Source organism: Camelus dromedarius, chromosome 3 (assembly GCF_036321535.1).
Source record: "Camelus dromedarius isolate mCamDro1 chromosome 3, mCamDro1.pat, whole genome shotgun sequence".
Lineage (NCBI taxonomy): Eukaryota > Metazoa > Chordata > Mammalia > Artiodactyla > Camelidae > Camelus > Camelus dromedarius.
Window position 1 is genome coordinate 10215107 of NC_087438.1, and position 24344 is coordinate 10239450.

The following is a 24344-nucleotide window of genomic DNA, read 5'->3' on the forward strand; positions in this document are numbered from 1 at the left end:
ATTTAGTGCTTGCCAAAGACCTTTGCCCTAATAGTTATTAGACAGTGTGTGTGATCAGTTAATGCACAAAAGACCAGAGAAATGAACAAGGATGGTCATTGCTTTTCTCTAAAGAGAAGACAAAGATGCAAAATCGTAGCCACAGAAAAAAGTTAAAGGTTTTTGAGGTTGAACCTTGTGCATGTATAGTCAGTCTATCCTGTCAAGGTACTGGGGAGAGTGAGAAAGAGTTCTATTTTACGATAAGACCTGAGCTCTTCCTGTAATGATTTTGTGTCCTCCAGCTCCTTCTGCACGAGTGCCCATCAGCCAGGCGGTGGGTGGAGGGAGGGAGGTCCCCAGGGACAGCAGGATGATGGAAGCAGAGTCAGCCTCGCCCAGCAGGACTCCAACCATAAATAATGGCAAGAGATTGCATGGTTCAAACCTGTTTTTCCTTTTTCTCTAGTGAAGAAGTGTGCAAGCGAGGATTCACGGTGATTGTGGACATGCGTGGGTCCAAGTGGGACTCCATCAAGCCTCTGCTGAAGATTTTACAAGAGTCCTTCCCCTGCTGCATTCACGTTGCACTGATAATCAAGCCAGACAACTTTTGGCAGAAACAGAGGACTAATTTTGGCAGTTCTAAATTTGAATTTGAGGTAACTTTCTTGGGTAGCCAGACCAACTAAACCAATAGATGTGCCTTATTAAAAGTTGACTTTTTTCTCATCATTTTGGGCTGGTAATAGATTTTTAAAAACCACATATTCAACAGGAATTGCACATCTTCTGTACATACGACATGTCAAATTAGTTGTGTGAAATTGTTGAGCTGGCTTTGCTGACCGCCTTCTCCCGGTGGGTGTTTTGCCCACGGTGGGTTTTGGTTCCAGCTCTGTCTCTGGGAGGTGGGGCTGCTGAGGTATAAGGCACGCGTCTTAGGGAGAGAAGTCTGTTGCCTTTCACTTCACGTGATAAAATAGCGCATGTGGCTTTACGTAGCTTCAGAGTCATCGTGGTTACCTCAGCCTTGGAAATAAGGGAATATTAGGGAGAAATGCCCCACTTCAGACTTCCTGAGGAAGATGTGTGGAAGAGAGTGACTTTTCATCCTGTCCTTGATACTGGAGAGGATGACCTGCCATGCGTTTCACAGCTCAGATCTCTCATTCATGAAAAGGGAGAGATTCCTGTAAAACCTCTGCAGAGTCCTGGATTCAGTTGACACACAAGGTTGCTGTATTTCAGACAGTGTATAAAACGACCCTCAGCCCACTGACTTCCTCTCCTTTCTGCTGGAACCTCCCGTCCTCCTGCTCCCAGGGTTCTGACAAGGCTTGATGCAGTTAGTTTCAGGAGCTGGTTAAGGGAAGAAAGTCCTCTGGCCAGCTGGAAACTTGATTCATGCCATATTCTGTAATAACATTTACATATTTTCTAATAATGACTTACAATAATTTTTAGTTGAATAGATTGCTTCTTCTAGTCACTTTGCCCAAATACTAGGTTTCAGTGAATGTAGTCATGTATTTGAAGGTAAAGAATAGTAATAGTATTAAACATACCACACAGTATTAAAATTTCTTAAACTTTATGTTACATGTTACACTTTTCAAAGTCTTTTCACAAGTATATTACTTGCATTTTGAAGTCTTGTTCCATGGTACTGATTTTCAACCTGAAATCTGAATTTAGTTTGAATTTGAATTTGAAACAACACTTGAGGTTTAGGTGAAAGGTGAAACCAGTAAGTCTTAACTGTATACACAATAAGAAGTGATGTTGAAGGACAGTTTATTGGGGGTTAGTTATTTTCTTGCTGCAGAATATGAAGTGTGTTGGTTTAATTACACTTTTAATTACATATTGTAAACAGGAATAATGGTTCGATGATACAATGTATGCGTTTTTGCTAGTTTTTTGCTAGTCTGATTGTGCTCTCTCCCTCCGAGCCTTAAAGTCACCTGCACTGGGGTTTCTGTTGAACTTGTCTCTGCATCATTACCAGCTTCTCTCTGAGGTGGTTGCCTCACTGGACATTATGAAAATGTGGGCACATGAGGCAGGAATGAACCTGCAGTCACATTTTAGGCAGAAGTGCTGGACCAGGAACAGCCCCTCTTTCTAGCTCTGCTGCCTTTTGCCATTTCTAATGCCAGACAGCACAGAGATGCAGTTCTGGGTTTCGATAAGGCCGGAGGTGACAGAACTGGGGCCAGACCAGCCTTCCTGCGGTTTTTCTTTTGGTTCTAGGCCACACATCTTTCCCCTTTACCTCTGTCTTCATATTTAACACCACCCCCTTCTGTTTCCCTTGAGTCCTAAGAATAATACTAGCCCTACATCACCTTCTGGTAGGATGAGATTAAGATTTCTTGCTTAGGCTGTCGCTGCAGAACTTTGTCGCTGTCAGGTTGGGATGCAGTGCAGACGCTGCAGGGCACGCGTGCTGCTCAGAATCGCTGTGGGTTACTGCAGTGGATGCAACCTCCCCCTCTCCAACTTTGTGAAAAGAGCTTCTGCCAGCTTTCTTGCTAACCCTAGTGTATTTTCTAAATTTTTAAAAAGCCATTCATATTCTAATGTGCCTACAATAGTGGGTTAATTTCCGCATTCTTGGAAAGAAAACTAAGTTCTTTGGCTCTCATTAAATGCACACGGGTCTATAATCTCAGTTATTGCAACCAGCGCACACGTGTTGCTCTAAGGGAGTTATCCTTCCCTGACTGCACTAATGCTTCTTTCACTTACATTTGTTTCTATGGGGCCAGAGCAAGGTATGTTATGTCTTTTATAAATGGATTTTAAGTTTTAAGTTTGAAGATCTGTGCTTAAGCATTGCAAACTGCATTATGATAAGATTGTTTAAAATTGGTTCATCTTCTCATATGTGATTTTTTTTCCCTTAAGACAAATATGGTCTCTTTAGAAGGCCTTACCAAAGTAGTTGATCCTTCTCAACTCACTCCCGAGTTTGATGGCTGCCTGGAATACAACCATGAAGAATGGATTGAAATCAGAGTTGCTTTTGAAGACTACATTAGCAGTGCAACCCACATGCTCTCTCGACTGGAGGAACTTCAGGACATCCTCGCTAAGAAGGAGCTGCCTCAGGATTTAGAGGGGGCTCGAAATATGATCGAGGAACATTCCCAGCTGAAGAAGAAGGTGATCAAGGCCCCCATCGAGGACTTGGATTTAGAGGGACAAAAGCTGCTGCAGAGGATTCAGAGCAGTGACAGCTTTCCCAAAAAGAACTCGGGGTCGGGCAATGCAGACCTGCAGAGCCTCTTGCCCAAGGTGTCCGCCATGCTGGACAGGCTGCACTCGACGCGCCAGCACCTGCATCAGATGTGGCATGTGAGGAAGCTGAAGCTTGACCAGTGCTTTCAGCTCAGGCTGTTCGAACAGGATGCTGAGAAGGTAAAACATGGGGGAGGGCTGCCAAGAGGAGACAGGGGAGGGGGTCTTCCTGGAGCACAGGGTCCCAGCACCAAGGCTGGTTGGGTCCGGAGAAAGGGCAGAGAAACAGGACTGGGGGAGGGCGAGCTTCTCCCCCGGCACTGGCTAGAGACCAGCAGTGTCGGCTCAGAGATCTCCCCTCTGTCTGCTTTCCGGTTTTATTCACTGTGCAGTGCAGTGATCTTCTGGAAACTTCGAGTTATTAATTACTGATAGTTTGGTTGAGAATGCCTGTGAGATAGATGAGAATGATACCTTTAGTTAAAAGAGTGAAAATTCTGTAAGAGATAGTATTGAAAGTGACGATCATGTATGTTAGTATTTTTCTGACAACTGCTCTTTAACTCATTAAAACTGGTGAGAAAACACTGTTTAGATCTTTTATTGAGTACGTTTTTATCTATTTATTTGTTTGTTTATTTATTTTTAGGTTTTTTTTTTTTTTGGTGGGAGGAGGAAATTAAGTTTATTTATTTATACTTTTTAAGGGAGGTATTGGGGATTGAACCCAGGGCCTCATGCATGCGAGGCACACGCTTTACCACTGAGCTATACCCTCCCCTCTTGAGTCTGTTTTTAAAACAAAAGCTGAATAATGCATTAAAAAGAATAGCTTTTGGAAAATACAGGCAGTGATTACTCATGGTTTCATGTTTGTGCTCCAGACAAACCAGCTGGGCAGAGTGAATCTTGCCAGTTACTGGCTGCGTCTCAGCAGGTGTGGGAGCAGGCGCTTGCTAGAGGAGGGTGTTGCAAGCCATGCACCTGGGTGAATTCATCCCTCTTAACTTGAGCTCACTGAATTTTTTTCATGGACAGGAAAATATTTTGTAGAATAAAGTTAAAAAAAACTACATTAAAAATCTTTGATACAGAAGGACCTTTTGAAAGGTGACAGTTCAGTACTGTTATTTGGTAAGCTTTTAACCTCTCTGCCAGTGTATTTATGTTCAAAGAGCAGGTGATCCTTGAACCACGTGGGTTGGGGCGCTGACATGCGCATGTACTGGTAGGAAATCCCGGTACTGCTTGCTGTCTCTGCCTCAGAAACCAAGGAGCTGATAAATGGCTCACCCAAGGGCAGGAAGCTGAGCTAGAGAGTCAGGACTCCAACCCTAGTTCTTCTGATTTCTGTATGTTGTGATCTCTAGTTGAACACAACTTTTCCTCACACTTAGTTAATTTAAAGATGTGTAAAATGAAAATGTGGGTAATAAATTTATTGAAAAACATCTGCATATGAGTGGACCCATGCGGTTCAAACCAGTGTTGTTCAAGGTTCAAGTGCAGTGGCTTGTCAGAGACACTGGGAAGTCTTCCTTTCAGCTGCCAGACAAGCAGGTGACTGTCTCTGGGATTCTGGTTCACATCACGGTAACAGTGCTAATTGGTAGTCATTTCTTTTTCCTTAAATATCTTCCTGGAACGGTGTAATTAGCATCCTTTTCCAGGGAGCACCTGTATTGACTCTTAAGAGAGATGTCATTGTTAAATTTTTACCCAATTCTTTTAACTTTTACGATAAATTTTATTATTTGCATGTGCACTTTTTTTTTTTTAAATACTTCTTGCACTAAAGAGTGTAATCTTTTAGTGATTAGAATTGTTGGCAATAATCTTTGGGCAAAGCGGAAGCCATCCAATGAGACCTGTAAGTCCCTTATTTCACCTAACGGGTCTTTAATTGAAGAGCAGTGTGGCCAGTTCGGTAGTTCAGTATAGCAGAGAGGCCAGGTTGAGAGTCAGAAGATTAGAGTTTTAATTAGCCTGCAGGGTTTGAATACCTCTCTTCACATACCTGCTCCTTAGTTCCTCATCTGTCAAAGGAGCACATTAGATGAGATTTTCTTGTGGATCCTGTAAGTTCAGAACTGCTGACTTCCTAGAAGTCAAGAACCTTCTGGGCCCCAACACCTGAAAGGTTGTCAGAGGAAGGACGCGGCCCTTTCCTGGCCTGGTCCTGTTCCCAGGTCTGTGTCAGTCACTTCTCCTTCTGGAGTGATTCCAGGTTGTCTGTTTTCATTCCGGTAGATGTTTGACTGGATCACACACAACAAGGGCCTGTTTCTGAACAGCTACACTGAGATTGGGACCAGCCATCCTCACGCGATGGAGCTTCAGACGCAGCACAACCACTTCGCCATGAACTGCATGGTAAGATGCTGTCAGGGCAGAGGTGTCCCGTCTGGGAAGGTGCCTCAATAAGCAGGAGATATTTCGTATGAGATCACTTATATGTGGAATCTAAAAAAAAAGACAAACGAACTTATTTGTGAAACAGAAACAGACTCACAGACATAGAAAACAAACTTATGGTTGCCAGGAGGGGAAGGCGTGGGAAGGGATAAATTAGGGGTTCGAGATTTGCAGCTACTAACTAACATATATAAACTAGATAAACAACAAGTTCATACTGTATAGCACAGGAAACTATATTTAATATCTTGTACTAACTTATGGTGAAAAAGAATATGACAATGAATGTATGTTTATTCATGTATGACTGAAGCATTGTGCTGTACACCAGAGATTGACACAACATTGTAAACTGACTATACTTCAATAAAAAATATATATATATATATATATATATAAAATAAACAGGAGGTGCTTGTACAAGTCGTGCCTAACGCACTGGTAGGAGACCATGCAGGGCCTTCACAGTTACTGATTGATGGTAGCAGCTGACCTCCAAGCGTGGGAAGTTCTCTGTGTTAGCACTGTTTAAGGAGCTTGTTGTAAGTTTTAAATAAACAAAAACGAGAACCAGCAAACAAACAAACCAGTGAAACTTGAACCAATTCCTCGGCCAGTTCAGCTTGCGTGGTTTTGATGCTGGCATCTGCATTGTACCTCTTTGAAGCCTGCTGGGGCTCCAGAAAAGCTTTTCGGAGGCCATGTGAGTCTTCTGATCCCGTCCACTGTCAGTTTGCTGGCTGCCCATCTCCATGAAGAAATCGGGTGGCCTGCTGCTCCCCTCAGGGGCCTCCTGTCCTCCTGAAACGTGAGAGTGCCTCCCAAGTTGAACTGAAGGACGGGGGTCTGGACGTCAGCCTTGCCTGGGATCCTTTGGCCCTCTTTGATGCCCTTGGCCTGTTGTGATTCAGTGGGGCTGGTGTTGTGAGACTGCAGGGCAAAACAAACCAAAAACCAACCAAACAGACAAAAACCCCCAAAACCAGCAAAGACTTTTCAGTAGCACTCTTACTACATTTTGGAGGTACTGTAACTAAAATAAAACTACACGTTGTTCTATAGCATATATGGTTACTTCTGTAGACAGCTAAGCTTCTAGGAGTTTTCACTTTAGAGACCAAGTTTTGGTGTGGACTTGGAGCCAGATGTACGGGAGTTAGCCGCTCTCAGCCTCGTGACGCTTGTGAGGCAGCGTGATGGGGTCTTTGTTTAAATTCGTTCAGTAAGACGCCATTCAATTCAAGTTTAGTCCACAAAGTGTGCCACTTCAGGTAGTTTCAAAGGCAAGATTAGCAATTCAATTTTGTAACAGACATTATCTCAACAGTTTGGTATCTTTTCTCGAGTTTGAGATAAGAGAATTTTGGGTTGAAATGATTGAACGCAGGCACAGGTGAGGATCTGGGGGAAGCATCTTAGAAGGATTTCTTCCTAAAAAATTCCTACCAGTGTTTCACAATATTTTGAAACTTCAGCTCATGGCGAAAGGCACATTCAGTCCAGTATATCCCATACTTTAAAAACTAGAAATATTAAAATAGATTTTGAAAAAATGAGAAATGAACAGAAAGTCCTCCACCCTCCAGCATTATTAGTGACACATTTTGGAATTAGCAGAAGAGGCAGCTTGTGGGGAAGACAGGAGCATGGGTTGTGAACTTAGAGGTTTTTAATTCTGACTCTGCTGTTTGCCGTGTGACCTGGGCAGTCTACTTAATCTCTGAGCCTCGGTTTCCTCATCTCTTAAGTGGGAAAAATCTCTACCTTATACAGTGTTATGTTATGTTATTTACTTTTATGTTATCCACTATGCAGAGTGCTGAATCCACAGTAAGTACTTGATAATGGGAGTTACCATCAGTGATGTTATCAAATCTAATTAAAAATACTGTTCATATTTTTAGTGTATTATAGTAAGTATGAAACTTAAAAGTATGGGTGATATCTTTTTTTTTTTTTAGGTTTAAGTACATTTCCTCATTGTCTACAATACACTTCTATTAATCCTCCAAGTAAAACTATTAGTTAAAAAATGATGTGATAGCCGTGGGCCCTGGGCGGATGACAGCAGTTGGGAGAGCTTTCCAGACCTACCAGCCCCTGGTTCTCAGCACCTCCTGTTTTGCAGAACTGGGGCCTGTTAACGTTCAGTCCTTTCTTGTGTTATCTGTAGTGTTTCAAACATTTTTTTTTTGACAAAGAAAATGAAAATTCTAGACGTCAGTGTGCAGAGCTGACAGTCTTTAAAGGAAGCGTATTAAGGGGTAGTAACAATTGTGCTCCTTCTCCCGTCACAGGTATTTTTGAAGGCGATGATGATAGATCTAGGTGTGGGTACCTATAACGTGGGGGGTGATATGTCGCCATGTTTGTATGCACGTTTGTTTCGGGCATGGGCCACCACACTTCTGTGTCCTGCTGTGCCTGACAGAGGTCTGGGTGAGGCACAGTTCATAGACCAGCATGTCCCATGTGGATATAGAAGCACTGCAGGACCTTGTAACAGCATCTGGGTGGGAAGGAGTTCCCTCCCTGGGTCCCCCGATAGTGCTGTCCAAGTGGGCAGCTCTTCTCCGGATCCAGAGAGCATCTGCCTCTGCTCTTCCAAACACACCTTGTGGGTTGATTTTCCCCTTTAAGGATACGGAGAATGCCAAGTTCAGTGAGTCTGGTCACCTGTCTCTAGAGAGAACGCATGTCTGAAGGGGAGGATTGCTCTTGACTTAAAGGACACTACCTAGCGCATTAATGCCACACAAGACAGCGAGGCCAGCTTCCCACGGATCGTGGCCTTAACTGACGGTCACCGCCTCACCAAGTGCCCTCTCTCCCTGCCTCGGTAGACACCCGGGCATTTGTCAGCTGATTTGAGCCTGCTGCCCAGAAAGGCACCTCAGAGGCTGGCGTCTGTGGCTCTCTAATCCCTGATAAAGCGACTCCACCTGGTTTAGAAATGGAGAAAAAGAATGAGTAAATGAAGCTACAGAGAAAGAAGGGACAAGGACATTCTTTAGGACGCTGACTCGGGTGGGCTGCAGACTAGGTGACAGTCACAAGGCTCTTGCAGGGGTCCAGGTGCGAGGCAGTGGGAGACTTGCCCAGTGGACCGCGGTGGGAAGGGAGAAGGGGGAGGGGAAATGGAGAGGAGTTTGGGCAGGTTGGGTAATTAGATCTGACTTAGGGGCAAGACTGGAAGGAGCTAAAGATAAGTCTGAGATTTGGGGAGACCCATTGCGAGGTGCATTGTTGCAATGCCTCACAGAAATAATAGCTGATGAATGCATGAAGAGCACCATCCTGGGATTTGTTGAAAGTGTGCGTTCCCCACCCCACCCCTTGTGTCATGTGACCTTAAAGAAGAATGCAGGCTCGAAGGGAAATACCATAGTGAGAACCTTCGCAAGAAAAGTGCTCTTTTTTTTTTTTTTAAAGCCTTGCACCTTTATGTTTGCAGTACACTAGTGGACTTGAAGATAGAGATTTCAGCAGAGGAGAAGAGCTTGATTGAAAGTTTGAACACAGCATTGTTCTGTTCCTACCCCAATTCATATCCCTTGGTGAAAGTGAATCTATTTATAGAAGATTTTCTGTTGGCACCAGGAAGATGACTTGGGTTTATGCAGAAAGGAGAGCTTGTTTTCACACAAAATAGCCTTTGGTTGCTAAGTACAGAGTTTGTAGTTTCTGGGTTCTAGTTACAAACTGCAGTGACGGGTTCCCGTGGTTCTGGGTGACCGCCTGCCATCTGGACTCTTTTCAGGATTTGAGACCAGAAAGTGAGTCTTGGTGCATTTGTGTGCACCCACTTCTGTGTGTGATTGCTTTGTGCCTAACAACGTCGCTCTCAGCTAGTTGATTTGTAAGTTTGCAGTTTTGAAAATAGAAACTGAAGGCAGAACTTCAGAGTGTATGGAAGTCCAGATAGCAGACACATGTCCTGTTCTCCACCAGATGATTCTGCTGCTAAAATGGAAGTGTTAAGTCCATATTCCTTGGGAAGATGCCCCTTGCGTGCCTTCCCCGGACGAGCCCTCTTTCTCTGCCCCTTTCACAGAACGTGTACGTCAACATAAACCGCATCATGTCGGTGGCCAACCGCTTGGTGGAGTCGGGCCACTACGCCTCCCAGCAGATCAAGCAGATCGCAAATCAGCTGGAGCAGGAGTGGAAGGCGTTTGCCGCGGCCCTGGACGAGCGCAGCACCCTGCTGGACATGTCCTCCGTCTTCCACCAGAAGGCCGAGAAGGTCAGTGCTCAGCACCCCTGCCCCAGACCCCTCCTCCCCGAGCACCCTCCATCCACGCCCCTGATCCTCCAGGGCCCTCGGAGCTCTGAGTCAGCCAGCTGTGCTTCAGCCCCAGCTCCCTCACCCCTGCTGTGCAACCTTATTCACATTCTTCTTTCATCCCTCTGTGCCTCTCTTGTGTCATTTGTAAAGTGGAAATAAAATTATCTACTCGAGGGGCAGTTTTATGGTATAAATGAGTTACTTCGCATTAGGTGCCCTGCATGGTGGCTGGTACACAGTGAGCACTGATAATCCGTACCTGGTGCTGTTCTGTCCGCTTCCTCCCTCCTCCCGATCTGCTTCTTCCTTGGGGTCGTCACTCGAGAGTCCCAGTTAGGACACTTGGGCAGCAAGTAACAGAATGCCTAGAGGTCAGGCTTAAACCTCAGGGGTTTTCTTTTCTCACACAACAGGAAGTTGCAAAGCACAGGGAGTTGTAGCCTCGTGGTGACGTCAGGGCTGGGTCTGCTCTTGGCCTGGCAGTCCTGGGTGTGCGCCGCCGCTCCCAGCACCAGCCCCTCAACCGCTGTGTCCAATGCATGCAGGGGTGATGGTGTCTGTTCCTGTCACTTTCATCGGGGTAGAAGGTCCCTGCAGCCCAGCATGCTTCCCCTCAGTTCCCTGGGCCAGGAGGGGGGTGCACGCCTGCACCCTGGCTGCAGGAGAGGGTGGAAGAGGACGGGTTTAGCTTTCCAGCCTCCCCTGCAGAGGCAGACTCTGCCAGCAAGGGCCGGGGTAGAAGAGTGGTTTTTGGGTAGACAGACGGTTTACGGTGTCTTTCATGATTATGAAGTTCGTTGCATGGATTTGGGCTTCACATGGGTTTCATCCGCTGGTGTGCTGGACATGTTACCATATTTCAGAGGTAGTGTGTGATGTGTGCCCCCGGCAGTCCCCACACTCCCACAGATAAGCAACTTGCTGAAATGAACACGCTTGGAAAACAGCAGAAGGAAAGTGAATTGCTTGTGACCCAGACGCTAGTGGTAGAAGGTGCGCTGGACAGTGAAACACCTTTTCGAGACGTGAAGAAAGATAGAGCACAGGAACTTTCAGCAACTAGAAAGACAGGAGGAAGAGACACATGATTGCCTTCACTAGAAGGAAAGATGCTAATATGGCTTCCTCAGGGATAATTTATTGGGGGAAAAAAACCCTGTTCATAGGGGTTTGCAATGATGCTTCTCAGAAGGGAATAGTAACCCTTTAGTCTAGAAATAGTCTCCACTGGGGAGTGAAGACACAGGAGGGTCGAGGCCCCAGCTTGCCTGGGATCTTGGCAAGGCTGCTGGAATGTTGCACAAGACACTAATTAGTAGTGATCTCAGCTCTAGAAACCTTTACAGTGTGAAGCAAGAGCGGAAACGGAGTGGGATGGAGAGAGGGGAGATCTTAATAGCCTCATGTGAAGGCTGCGAGTGGGAACTCCCGGGTTTCAGTGGTAAGATTTTTCTATTTACTAACCTTGTGCCTGTAACTAGTTTTGTAATAAAAGAGAAACAAAAGCCCCCACACAAAACAGTCTGTTTTAAAGTGGCAGGATCCCCCTTCAGCATAAAACAGCACTGTCGACATTCACCTCTGGTCCCTGTCATTGTCAAGGTCATGATGTATTCACTGGACATTGTTGTGAGTGGGAGATGAGCTGTGTGGTCCTTGCTCATCTGCCATCTGGATTGTAACATAGTAGGGGGTACCGCAACCCCCTGGGCGTGGGCATGGACGTGTGTACGTTGGGAACGGGCCCTCAGAAGGGTCCCTTAGGATGATGTAAATAAATTTGAAGTAGGACAAGCTGCTTGGAGGAATGGCAAGTCATCTGAAGCATAATAACACATAGAGAAAGTCTCTTTCATAGACATGGCAGGCTTCAGAATTGCAAATAAACCCAGAAGATTACTTGCTGCTCTGACCTGCCTGAAAATGATATAGAAATCTGGGTGCCATGAGGCACCCCCCCACCAGTGTTTTATTATCAAAAATTTAAAACACACACCAAAGTCAAAAGAGCCTGGGTGTTTTTATTTGGATAAGATTGAATGGCTGTAAGTTACGGGTTTGAAGGAAATGAAGCTAGATGAATGCATGCTGAACGTGGCGTCCCGCGTGAGCTCTGGCCGAGCTTGTGGTCTCCATGCGTATCAGTGGCCAGAGAAGAAGCCAGGTATGTGTGACCTCAGAGACAGGGTGGGCTAGTGAGAAAGGCTGGCATCTCTGACGGACGCTGATGGGACAGACAGTGCGGCCTGCACCAGGCAACTGAAATGTGCAGGTGGGACCTCTGGGCAGCTCCTGGAAGTATTTACCCTCAGGTTCAAGTGTAGTGTGTATCTTCCCCTTGACTGAAATTCGGATCCATGGAAGGAGATCACACCTGCTGAGTAGTTTTCCTCTTCCCAAGAGAGGGATCCAGGAAGAGGTCAGCTTTGTCTCCTCTGTTTAAATACTTTGCCTTCTAGTTACGCTGAAGCTGTTTTCATAAACTCAGTTGGGAAAGGCCCAGAACTTGGACCTCATCAGTTAGGTTTCCATCATAGCCACCCTTTGAACTTCATCCAGAGTGCCATGAAGAATTTAAATCTGATTAGGGGACGTAGGGGTCAGCTGTGGGACTGTGTGTTTAATGGTCTTACTAAAGGAAGCAGCCGTCCTGGAAGGGTGACAGCTCCCCGCTTTGTAGGTGAGCGTGCTGAGCGCCCGCCCGCCCCCCTGGCTCTGCGGGTGTTCTCGTGTTGGTGTCTGCATGTGGTTTTATAAATACACACCTTAAGGTTAAAACTGGATGAGGATGACACATCCAGCGACGTCTTGGCCATCCCTTTACTCTCACACTGTCATCGCCGGTGAGGTGTGTGCTGGGTCAGAGCATCAGTCTGCTGATCTGGGAGCACGGCCACAGAGCTGGTGGTTTTACCCGGAGGTGGTGTTTAGGGGGTCCAGCCTCCTCTTTTTTTTTTTTTTTTTAGTCATGTGTTATATCTCTTTATATTAAGAAGCTTCCATTGCAAATGTTATTCGAATTACCTTTTTATAAATCCGAGAGTTAAAGTGACTTGATTTTACCACACCTTAAAATCTCCAATTTTTACTATTTAAAAAAAAAATTATTAGAGCTGCGCTGTCCAGTATAGTAGCCGGTCACCATGTGTGGCTATTGAAGGTACTTTAAAGTTCAATAAAATTTGTTAATAAAATAATTTAAAAATTGAATTCAATTAAACTGCACTTCCTTAGTCACAGTACCCACATTTCAGATAGTCGGTAGCAGCATGTGGCTGGTGGCCTTAGTCCTGGGCAGGACAGCTGCGCGTTTCATAACTGCAGAAGGTTCTGTTAGCGCTGGTACAGGTTTACCTTCAGCGTGAACCATAGATCTGATCACCTCATTCTATCCATGGCTTTAAGGGTCTGTAATCTGATAATAGCCAAAAACAAGACAGCAGGCAGGATTTGTGTTCTTTACAAGTGACAGAGCTCCGTAATACACAGTCTCGTCTCATCCTTAAACCACCCAGTGAAGTAGATGGGGCTGGTGCTGTTACCGACATTGTGTTCTCTTTGGGAGGCGATTCGCCCCAGCTGGGACTTTCATTGAGGTCTAGGAAAGTCTTTTGTTCCTGACATAATTGTACACTATTTCACAAACAGAGCATTTATATGAATTTTCTTCTAAAATTTCACTTTCCATACAAAATACTGGAAGTTAACATTTACTGTAAATGCATAATAGTATCATCTGGATAATTTTATCCTAAGTCTGGGTTAAAATTTAGAGGAAAATAGCACGAATACTGCTGCAGTATTCCCTTTTGCACTTCTAAGGCAAAGACTACACTTGTAATTGTTCCTGTTGTAATGTCGTTTCACATTATTACAAGTAAAGGTCTAATTCTTGGGTTATAGTAGAACAAAAACAAGATTCTCATAAAACAGAAAGGAATTGGAATACACATATGCATGTATGAAAGAAGAAATTATTAATGAAAACAGATGTAAGATACTTAGAGTGATCACTGCATATTTTGGTTCAGGTTGAACCTGTCTTCTCCAGGTTACTCTGCTGGAGTGGTCAGACCTGGATTCACAAGTGAAAAAGGCTTCACCCCTCCTGTAATTTTGCTGAGCAGAGAAGGGAGCTCTTCTCTTGTAAAGGAACGAGGAGAAGAGAGTGTGCTTATTAATATTCAGGGAGTAGAAATGATGAAATAAAAAGAAAAAATAGCATTGTTATTTCTTAGAAATGAAAGCAGAAGATGAGGAAATAAGAAATAAGAAAGGAAACTCTAAAGTTTGAATTCATATATAATATATGTATGTAATTCAACCAGTCTTAATTTTTCCAAAGAGGAGAAAAATCCCACTAATAAGTGTTTTAAACATTTACATTCTAGGAAGATTCGGTCCCTTTGTCTCCGAAATCAGACTAACCATCTGCGCTCAGCGCATGCTCCGTTGGGAGCTCCTGGTGGGTGTGAAACTCACTAGCTTGGAGGGTCCCAGCAGAGCGAGCCCGGGTGGCACCCCCACTCTCAGCACATGGAGAGTAGTGGAATAAATGCTTCTGAAAATAAGTCTGCTAATTAGTTATCCAGGCTGTCTTTTTAAAGCTTGTGTGTTAATCGCTCGCCCTGTCTTCTTGCCTCACTTTTGCAAACCGGTTGGCCCAGGCTCCTTTCCTCTTAGATTGAGCAGCACCCGAGTGACCATTCCGCTGTGAGCAGAATCCCCAGGTCTGAAGCCGGCTCCTAATCTGAATTGATGGGGAAGCCTCAGATTCCCTTGCACTCTTCTGCCTCTGCCCCCATTCTGGCCAGATGCTGTGTGTTCACGTATTTTGGTCTACATTTGAGCATGTAAAGCATCGGAGACTAAACCGGTGCCCTGGCCCGACGAGAGTTCAGCAGCCACCTCTGTCATCGTCCTCCCCAATGTGTCATGCTCTGTGCTCGACGTGTCCCCTGATGCTGCGACCCTAGCCTGTATTTGTCAAGATGGTGAGAGGTGTCTGTGTGGAGGGGGAGTGTAGCAGAGTGGCCGGACAGGTTTTTCAGCAGATACACCAGCTTCCCCCCACTGCATTCACAGTGCACACTATCATATTAAGAGGCTCTGGGAGATTCTGTTCTATACGTCCCTGTTGAGCTTTGACACCAAACTTGACCCCAGGATTCTTTTCCTTTGCAGAATGCCTGCTAACATCTTCTGTCTCCGCTCTCTGAATGGGGATTGCTGCCCTGGTGGCCTTGGCTTCAGATCCTCTGGGTGTTCAGCCTTTCAGGAAGCATTCAGGGCCCGGAGCTTGCCCTTTGGAGCAAGGATTGCCATCTCATAAATGAAAGACAAAAATTATGCTTGTGCCAAAGTCCCTGTAAAACCATGGCCAGGTTTATTTCTGTCCTTGGGATGCTTTAGCCCCGTGAGTTTACATGTGCAGAATCCTTTTTCCCACAAGATTTCCATTTTATAAGCCACCCTGCCCTGTGTTTTTAAAACCTACCTACATTTTTGCAGGTAAATATAATCACGACCTCTCAGGATACTTTGAGAAGTTATAAATAGGTTACTTTTACTACAGATATTCATAAAACTGCTTGATTGTTTCTTTACTGATTGCTTCAAGAATTGGGGTTGAATATATTGAGCAGTCATTTTGATGCAGTAATACATTAGTCTGACATGTCTGCTTGTTGTGAAGTATTATACAACTAAAACCTCTTTTCATCGTGTTATTTCAGAAGCATTTTAACCTCTTCTTAACAGGTCGCAACTCTGTTTTGGGCGTTTTGCAGTGGCCAGTGAGCAGGAGATATTAATTGCTGGCTTGACCTGATTGATGATTTATTAATGATGGTGGTTAACCTCAGTCAATTCATGTTTGAAAAAGGTTTACAATAATTTAATAATCGGTGTTAAAGGCAATAATGGAAGAAGATAGAGTGAAACAGAGATCCAGAATACTTATAATCATCAACTTGACCTAACTGACATTTATTTATAGAACAACACCCAAGAAAGACTTAAAAATATGCTTAAGTAGTCATACATGATACATGCGGAGGGGGAGAGGTATAATTTTATTGGTACTTCCATTGCCTTGTTAGGGAGGCATGGTAGGGGGGAGGGTAACGAGGACACCGCTGTGCCTGCATCCGTTTAGTCCTGTTTGAAGTCATAAGAAACCACATGCTATCAGATGACACTCAATGCCGTGTGAATTGATTACGACCCCTAAGATTTGTATAGAGATATTCTTCTGAGCCAATACATTCATGATAAAGGGATTTTTACAGACAGTTATTACTCGGGTGACTGGTCTATCCTAGAGTGTCAAGAGAATCATAGCACATTTCTTCTCTGGCAGGTCAGTTACTCCATTTAAATAGTCACCCTCTGCATTCGGTGATAAGTAGAAAGACGGGGAAGACCTAGAGTAAGAGAGTGAAACCCAGAGAAGTGTGTCCATGTCTGTTTGACTTAACTGAGTTAACGTCTTTCACTGGGCCTTCTGCTTGCCTTGGACACTTACCTGTGATGGGTGCTCATAGGGTCTCCCTGGGAAATTTGGCAGTGATTTCTCAGCTATTAATGAATCCTGGGATGTGGGGGTGGCAGCGGAGAAAATTGAGGAGTGATTAGAACGGTGGCAGTGGCCCAGGACCACAGCCTGCAGCCCATACTCTTCTCATTTACAGGCAAAGTGAGACGACCCCAGTGACTCCCTGCCGCCCTCAGCCTCTGCGTCCTTCCAGTGGGCACAGCCGAGGGAGTTAGGCCCCCTTCACTCGGTCTCTTTTAATTCCTTTGTGCATTTGCTTTTGAAAAGGTAGAAAAATGGACCCCCTGCTCTTCCTGATGATAGGTAGATGATTTCAGGTGTCTGGACCCCCGCCGCCCCCCCCCCCCCCCCCCCCGTTACCATTTTAATGTAAGAGGGAAGCAGGAGGGCCCCTTGCTGTGCAGCTGAGGATGAAGGCAGGTGGACATGCAGATTCAAAGGTGGGATGGGAGGATTAACCAGGATGCCCCACACAGCTAGCGAGGGGCAGAGGTGCTCCCAGGTGTGATGCAGGGTCCCCTGAGGCTGGCGTTTCAAATGCAGATTCCTGGGCCCAGCCCCCACCCTGCCAGAACCTCAGCTGGGGGTGAGGATGGGGCTCAGGGTCCAGGAATCTGGTCTGAGGACTCACATTAATGCCATTTGAGGTGGAGACTCAACCATGCTCTGCTGTTTGACACTCTCTCAACCACCCTTATTTCAACACCACGTTAAAAAATAGCCACTTATCAATGTCATTTACTGTTGATAGACATGATTTTTTTTTTTCACCTTCCAAGTATATGAGCAACGTGGACTCATGGTGCAAAGCGTGTGGCGAGGTGGACCTTCCCTCCGAGCTGCAGGATCTGGAGGACGCCATCCATCACCACCAGGGCATCTACGAGCACATCACCCTGGCTTACTCCGAGGTGCGTGGTCAGTTCTTCCAGTAGAAAGCAGCACTGTTTTTGTGTCGTAGCACCGAAAGCTGCAAAAAATTAAAAAACTAGAAAAGAACTTACAGGTTTCGAGTTAAAACTGCATTTTCCTGGTAACTTTTGAACTCGAGTGGGAGGGGAACGGGGGGAAGGATAGTAGGTGAAACGGGGTGGAGGCAGAAAGCAAACTTGTGACATTTGTGGATTTTCTTTAGAGTGCTTAGATTTCTATCTGTTAAAATGAATGAAATTTTAATCTTACCTACTTGTATTTAGGAAATACGTGTATTGTATGTTATTCAGTCCAGTCAAACCCAGTTTAATCTTCTTGAATGAAACCTTCTAGAAAAAAGGGAACCCGATGCAGCCTGTGTTCTGGGTAGCGAGGCACACACACACTGTTTCTTCAAGTGTGTTAAGCTGCTCGTGGTTTTAGGAATCTAAGTGGGGTGTTTTATTATTTTAGGGTAAATTAATTATTTAACGTATCCCTGCTTTATTTTCTGCCACCTTCTGTGCCAGGCTTCGTTGTAAGGATGGTATGTAATCACTTACTAAATGCCCCCAACGCTGACCCCTCTTACTGACCCCACTGTTATGAACGAGGTACCTCGGCACGGCAGTGACGTGACTTGGGCCAGGTCAGCAGCTGTAGGAGGCGGAGTGGGGATGGCAACCCAGGCAGGCTGCCTGTGTGCCTTATCACCTGCTAGATGCAGTGGTGACAAATACACATAGGTCCAGGCGTGACACTCTTGTCCACGTCATGGTCACCTGGCCCTTCAGACCAGTCTGCCTTGACGATGCTGGTTAAGTTCCTGGAGGTGAGTGTGGGTGGGTCGGAATTCTGTGCCTACATGCTTTCTGCATCTATAGTACTGTAGGCTGGTATGAAAGATTACTGTCAGGCCTTGGTAAGAAAGTGTTTCAAACCACCTGGAAGAGGCCTGGGCACAGAGTAGGTAGGTGTTACTGTGCGGTCAGCCTTCCATACCCCTGGATTCTGCCTCCAGGGTCAACTGTGCTGCACCATTTTATATAAGGGATTTGAGCATCCACTGATTTTGGTATCCATGGGGGGTCCTAGAACCATTCTCCCTCATTACCAAGGGACAACTATATTTGAATACAAATATTTAAATCCAGCTCTTCCTTGATTTGAACCATAGCCACACTCGTCAAAGTTATTTGATCATTTGCTTTTCAATCTGGCCCATCCTGCTTCGCCAAACAGCTGTCACTCTCATGTCCTTGGACCTAGTCTCCTGACCCCTTTGTGTCCATGGGTGAACTGAACTACAGTACTTGTTAACAGAATATGGTCAAACCTTCTGCCCATAAGAGTTGATATCTACATGTTTGTTTCTCTAGACACCTATTTGCTTAACAAGATCCCCCCCTACCATTTTTTTTTTAATTGAAGTATAGTCAGCTTTTTAACATGACTTTATGTTGTCATGGAATTTAAAAAGTCGTCAGCTCTGTGTTGTGCTTCTGAATTTTGCACCCAGTGTTTATTAGCTAATTTGGTTATCTAGTTTATTAGGGACTACGTAAGTGGTAACTTTTTTAACAGTAAAAGTGAAAATTGAAGTGGTCTGTAATTTTTTATCATGTTGATTCATGAGGAATATGTGAGTTCCAGAAAACGTTACGTTCTTTGCCCTAGTGTTCTATCCCTGTGTGTCATCCGATTTTGACGCAGAAAGTGGATGGATGACCCTGTTATCCATGGTGCAACCAGGCCTTCACTCATCTGCTTACTAGTGATTTTCTCGGGATCTGCTTTTTCATTGCAGTGGTAGGTTCCAGACCACTGTGGGATCCAACAGCTCACACGCAAGGTGATTGGCAGGATGGGGGACCTACCTCAGACTCAATCTGCCCTGACCGATATCATCCTCTGGCCTGGTGACCAGTCTGCCTGCTTGCCTGCATGTCTAGCCAAGTACAGAATTCTCTCCCTGTTTCTACTACCTTCTATAAAAATGGGGCATCTTGACACAGGAACTGAGGTTTACCTATGGTGCAGTTTCATTAGATTTTAAGATAGTAATAATAATTTAAAATAATTTGACGGCAAATAAATAACTTCCCAGGCTGAGGTCTTAAACCCTAATTTTTAGCCTAAGAACATGTTTGCAGCTGAGCTGTAGATTCAAGGAGACAGTGGTTAGAACTGGCTGAACAGAGAAGACTTCCAGTAGGTAAGAGTGAGGGTTTTTTTTTTTTTTTGGCCTTTCAAATTATTTAAATTTCAAGATATTTTCAGGCCACAGAAAAGTGCGAGAGCAGAGAGTGTCCACATTCCCTTGAGCAGATAGCCCAGTTTTTAACATGTTCCTACATTTGCTCCGCCCTTTCCCCCATCTCTCTCTCCAGCCATCACATGACTATTGACACAACACAAGCATCCTACCGGCCGTCGGCCTCCTTCACGCTGGAACGTTCTTTAGTCTTTCTCTGCCTGGTGTCTTCGACAGTCTCAGAGACTACAGGCTTTCCGTTCTGTAGGATGACCCACGACCTCCCGGCCCATCCAGTTTTCTAGGGCTGACTGGGGCCGTGGGTCCTGGGATGCTGCCCCTCCCACAACTGATGGTGTTAACCTAGGCCGCCTGGTGAAGTTGGTGTCTGTAAGATTTCTCCAGTGTAAAATCACCATTAAAATTTTGTCTTTGATGAGCATTTTGTGGGATGACGTACTGAAATAACACGATGTCTGTAACTCATCGGACTCCGCACGACCTTGGCGTCCACTGGTGATTCTTGCCACGTCAGCTTCACTGTGATGGCCGTCCGATCGTGGGCACTCATTTCCATCGTTCCTTCTATATTCATTAGGTGATCTGCTGTAAGGGGGAACTTTATTTCCTTTCTTCCCCATTTATTTATTAATTCTTAATTTCAGTATGAATTTATCAAACCTCATTATATTCAATGAGTTATAATCCAGTATTCTCTTTCGATGCCTAAATTGTCCACGTTCGGCCTGCAGGAGCCCCTTTCTGTGTTTTTTTGATCTGTCTGTATCATTTTTTGAGTATTACTTTCTAGCATAGCAGGATGTTCCCAGGCTCATCGTGTTCTTTCCCTGTCTCACCCCTGAGGTCAGCTGTCTCATGAAGAGGTTCTGGTTCCTTGTAGTGTTGGGTGGTATTTAGAAGCAAAGATCCAGGTATTCAAGGGTGCTCATTTGATTGTGGGGTGTTGAGCAGACAGTCAGGGAACGTGTACGTAGGTGCCGTCCATGCATCCGTCCGTCCACATTCATCTACAGCTGTGGCTGTGGCTGTGGCTGTGGCTGTGTCTGTGTCTGTTTTAAAACCACATGTGTCCATACTAACACTTCCATTTCTAATCCAGTATTAGCCTTCCCTTTCTATGTTGATGTATCCCCTCTTAAGACAACAAGAAACCTGGCTCCCTTTATACTCAGTATGTTAATTTATTCATTCAGTTAGTGCCTTTGCTCAACCTTCTCAATCTCCCAGCCATTCTCACTGGCCTCTCACCACCCGCAGTGCCCACTTCTTTAGAAAATCTGGCCTGGGGACACCTGTTTGGCACCTCCACCCTTCCACTGCCCCAGACTCCAAGCCCCATTTCCTCTGTGCCAGGAGGGGAGGGGAAGGAAGATGGGAAAGGAAGGGCCATTTTTGTCTTGTAAGTAATTTTTTTCTTTTCCTAAATGAGTGGTTTTCTAACTTGAGTTTGCTGGCTATAAGCGCACCTTCTCATACTCCACCCCCAGAGACAGAGAATCTTCGTTTTTAACCTGTTTCCCTAGTGATCCAGGACCCTGATGCCAGGGCTTTACAGCCCCCACACTGAGAGCCATTCCCTGCTGGGCTCTCAAGAGCTGTGTGCCTGCCCTGGGGGCGGGGAGGCGGGGACTCGGGCAGGCGTTTACCCCACGGAGCTGACTGCGCCCTGCTGTGCATGCCAGGCCTTTAGGAGGCAGACTGTTTATAAGCAGAGCCTGCGCTTCCTTTTTCTTTTTCTTTCACCTACTTTTCCTTTCCTTCCCTCCTCCCTCCCACCCTTCTTCCTTCTTTTCTTCCACAGTTTTTTTTCTTTAAGCCGTGTCTACAGTTTCTAGTCTCTGATGACAGAAGTTTGCAGTGGAAACCTTTCCAGCACCCTCTTTTTTTCATGATGCAAACACCTGCTTTCTTGTGCTTTAATTAGACCTGTCCCATGTTCCTGTTTGTGTTTTAGCAACAGGAGCCTACCTGTGCCTTGTAAACACTTGCTTCAGCTTGCCGGGTCTGGGGCTAAGGCCGTGTGATGTAACGGACCACAGGAGAGCCAAGCCCTGGAAGCACCTGGCATCAGCTGTAAGTCCAGATGCAGCGAGGAGAGTAGTCATTTTCACCATTTTATTTTAAGCAAACGTATCAACTACTTTCTCAACAAACTAAATTCGTAGAAGTGATTTTTATTTCAGTACTCCCGTGCCACCCCATAAACCTCAACAACGGGTATTTTGAGTTGTGACAGGAGACCGTGTACCGAGTGTCCCCACACCTGCCGTGGTCTTGGCCGTGGCGGCCACAGGCGGCGGTTCCTGGGGCAGAGGAGGTGAGCCGCCCCGTCCGCCGGGGCCCGCCCTGATCCAGTGTAACTTCAGGGTTTTGTTTCTGCATCAATTTCTTGATTTACCAAATGTGCTGACTTACTGCACACTTCAGCGGGGCCTCGTGGAACTGACTGATTTGGTGCCTGCAAAGCTGGTCGAGCTCCTTTTAAAAATTTATTTTATTTTATTTTTTATTGAAGGGTGGTGGATTTACAATGCCGGGCTCCTTTTCAAAGGAGCTGTACAAGTGATGTTGGCGCAATGAGTGTTATTAGCTTATGAGAAAAGCAAAAAGCAAAATGAGTCACCTCAGTAATAAACATCCTAAAATCTTACCTGTGATGTATCACAGCCCACCCACCTTCTTTTGTGCAGCTCTACGAAGCGGTTGTTTGAAAGCCTCATTAAGCATTGCAGCATCGCTGTGGTACGCGGGTGCTGTTGTCAACATTTGAGCCAGCATCAGAGCCAACAGGCCACATGGCAGTCTCCCTCCTCACCCCCAGACTTGAGGCCTTGCAAGGGCTTGAAATATTGGAGCAAAAAACTTCAAGCCCACGTGGAACCTACAGAACACACGTGTTCTCTGCATCCAGGTGACCTCACTAATGGGGCTATGCCAGCAGTTTCCTGTTTTGGTCTTGTTTTGGTTTTCCTTGTCTGAGAGCCAGACATGGTTAGATTGGTCTGGTTTTGAGTAAGAAATCTAATAGCTGAGAGCAGTAAAAATAGGCTTTCAGAGCTCCATTTTAAGAGCTTCGCTGGAAGAAGAACCAGCTCAGAGGAAGCCCTGGCCTCTGAAGGCAAGGACCCCTGGGCTTGGGGAAGACACTGCCACCTGCATGTGGCCTTTCAGAAGGTCACTGTCCTGTGTTAGTGGCAGCAGCTTGTATGAGGAGCTGTTTTAAGGCAGGCTGAAATTCCTGCTCAGAGACAGAGTGTGTCTGCCTCTCTGGCTGAGGAGTGTCAACCACACCTGTGTAGTAAGCTGGGTGCTAGCATGCTGACCCTTCATCGCTCTTTCCTGCTTTGTTAGAGCCTCGATTTGGAGAAGAGTTCCACAAGAGTGGGAGAGGATGGTGGGGCTGTGGAACATTTCCAGACTTGGCATGGAGGTCTGTGCCCTGCAAAGGAATCAAAGCAGGTGATGCTGGTTTGAGCTGAATCAAGGAGTGTGATTCATTTTCTAAAACTTCTGAAGAAGGATCACCCTTTCTTCATGATGTGCTTGCTGCCTGTAGTCATGTCTGGCCGTGCCTTTATGTAGTCTGCATTTTGCCTGTTTTGATCACACCTTGGGAACGCTGTCCTAGCACTGCACAGCACCACGCTGGGGCCCAGCTCACCCATCACAGGTCACACTTGCTTCTTGGATGGTGGTTTTTGCCACCTTGAGCAGTAATCTCCAGGTAACTGGTCTCTTTCTTTAGATCAGAGCAGCGTTCTGTGTGCAAGTGAAGAATATTCCTGCTAGAGATTCTAAGCTCTAATCTGATTTTCTGGTAGCCCCAAGTACTAGAAATAAGAATAGGCAAGCTTCTGTGAGGGTTGGCGGAACTGTTTTTAGGGTGGTACACAAGAATCCAAGTTACAGATCTTACTCACAGTTTTAATTAGCATTAAACACTCAGGAACCAGACCGTTGTTCTAGATTTTAAACAGCTAAGTTTCCTCTTAAATATTAGAAGCAAACGTACCTAGGATGTGGTAAAATTTTAAACTTCAGCCCCTTTTCTGGCTTTATTTGGTACTTGCATTTTTCGTAACTCATTTAGGTATTAGAGCGTGTTAGTTCATGTAAAAAATGCTACGCTTTATTAAATGTAACTTCCACTGCCCTTCAAGTTGCCAAGCACTGTATTCCAAGAACAAAGGGAAGACTGTGAAAAAATGAGCCCATTTGTTATGCTTAAAAATTAAAGCATGTAAGTCCTGCTTTTTGATAATAAAGGTTGACTTTTTTTTTTAACAGGTATTGTCCTTTGTGGGACAGGGTTTGACTGCCTGAAAGCTAAAAACACATTTTTAGACAAAGCATATAACTTTAGTAGATTAATTCACCTGGCTCTATAGTTAAGAAATCCAGAATGATACCGCATACCATAAACTTACATGTATTAATTGTTTTGGTACTTAAATTATATGTGAGTATTTTGGCTGCTGTTTTCAGTCTTTTCTTTCATTGATTTTCTGGTTATTCTTACCATTTAAAAGTCCTTATTTCTGTACAGTAGAGCAGTTCTTTTCATAAAATTCTAGCATATTTTTCCCCACATAGTACTACTGAACTTACAAAGACATTTTACTTACAGTTGTTAAAATATGTGGTATCCTATGTATGCTTAAATAATGCCTTTT

The 24344-nt window shown here is 45.1% G+C and overlaps 1 protein-coding gene and 1 non-coding gene across 3 annotated transcripts in view; one reads left to right on the plus strand and one right to left on the minus strand.

Annotated features, from left to right (window-relative positions):
* The window catches only part of TRIO (trio Rho guanine nucleotide exchange factor), a 331311-nt gene that overhangs the window by 127793 nt on the left and 179174 nt on the right, over positions 1 to 24344 (plus strand). For both annotated transcript variants that reach the window (XM_031443331.2, XM_064479579.1), the window contains exons 4-8: positions 449 to 641; positions 2893 to 3405; positions 5476 to 5598; positions 9695 to 9886; positions 17264 to 17395. In XM_031443331.2, the coding sequence (XP_031299191.2) occupies positions 449 to 641; positions 2893 to 3405; positions 5476 to 5598; positions 9695 to 9886; positions 17264 to 17395 (1153 nt within the window). The remainder of the gene's footprint in view (positions 1 to 448; positions 642 to 2892; positions 3406 to 5475; positions 5599 to 9694; positions 9887 to 17263; positions 17396 to 24344) is intronic.
* On the minus strand, positions 3932 to 4004 carry TRNAA-CGC (transfer RNA alanine (anticodon CGC)). The gene has a single exon. It is a non-coding gene; the product is annotated as a tRNA-Ala (tRNA).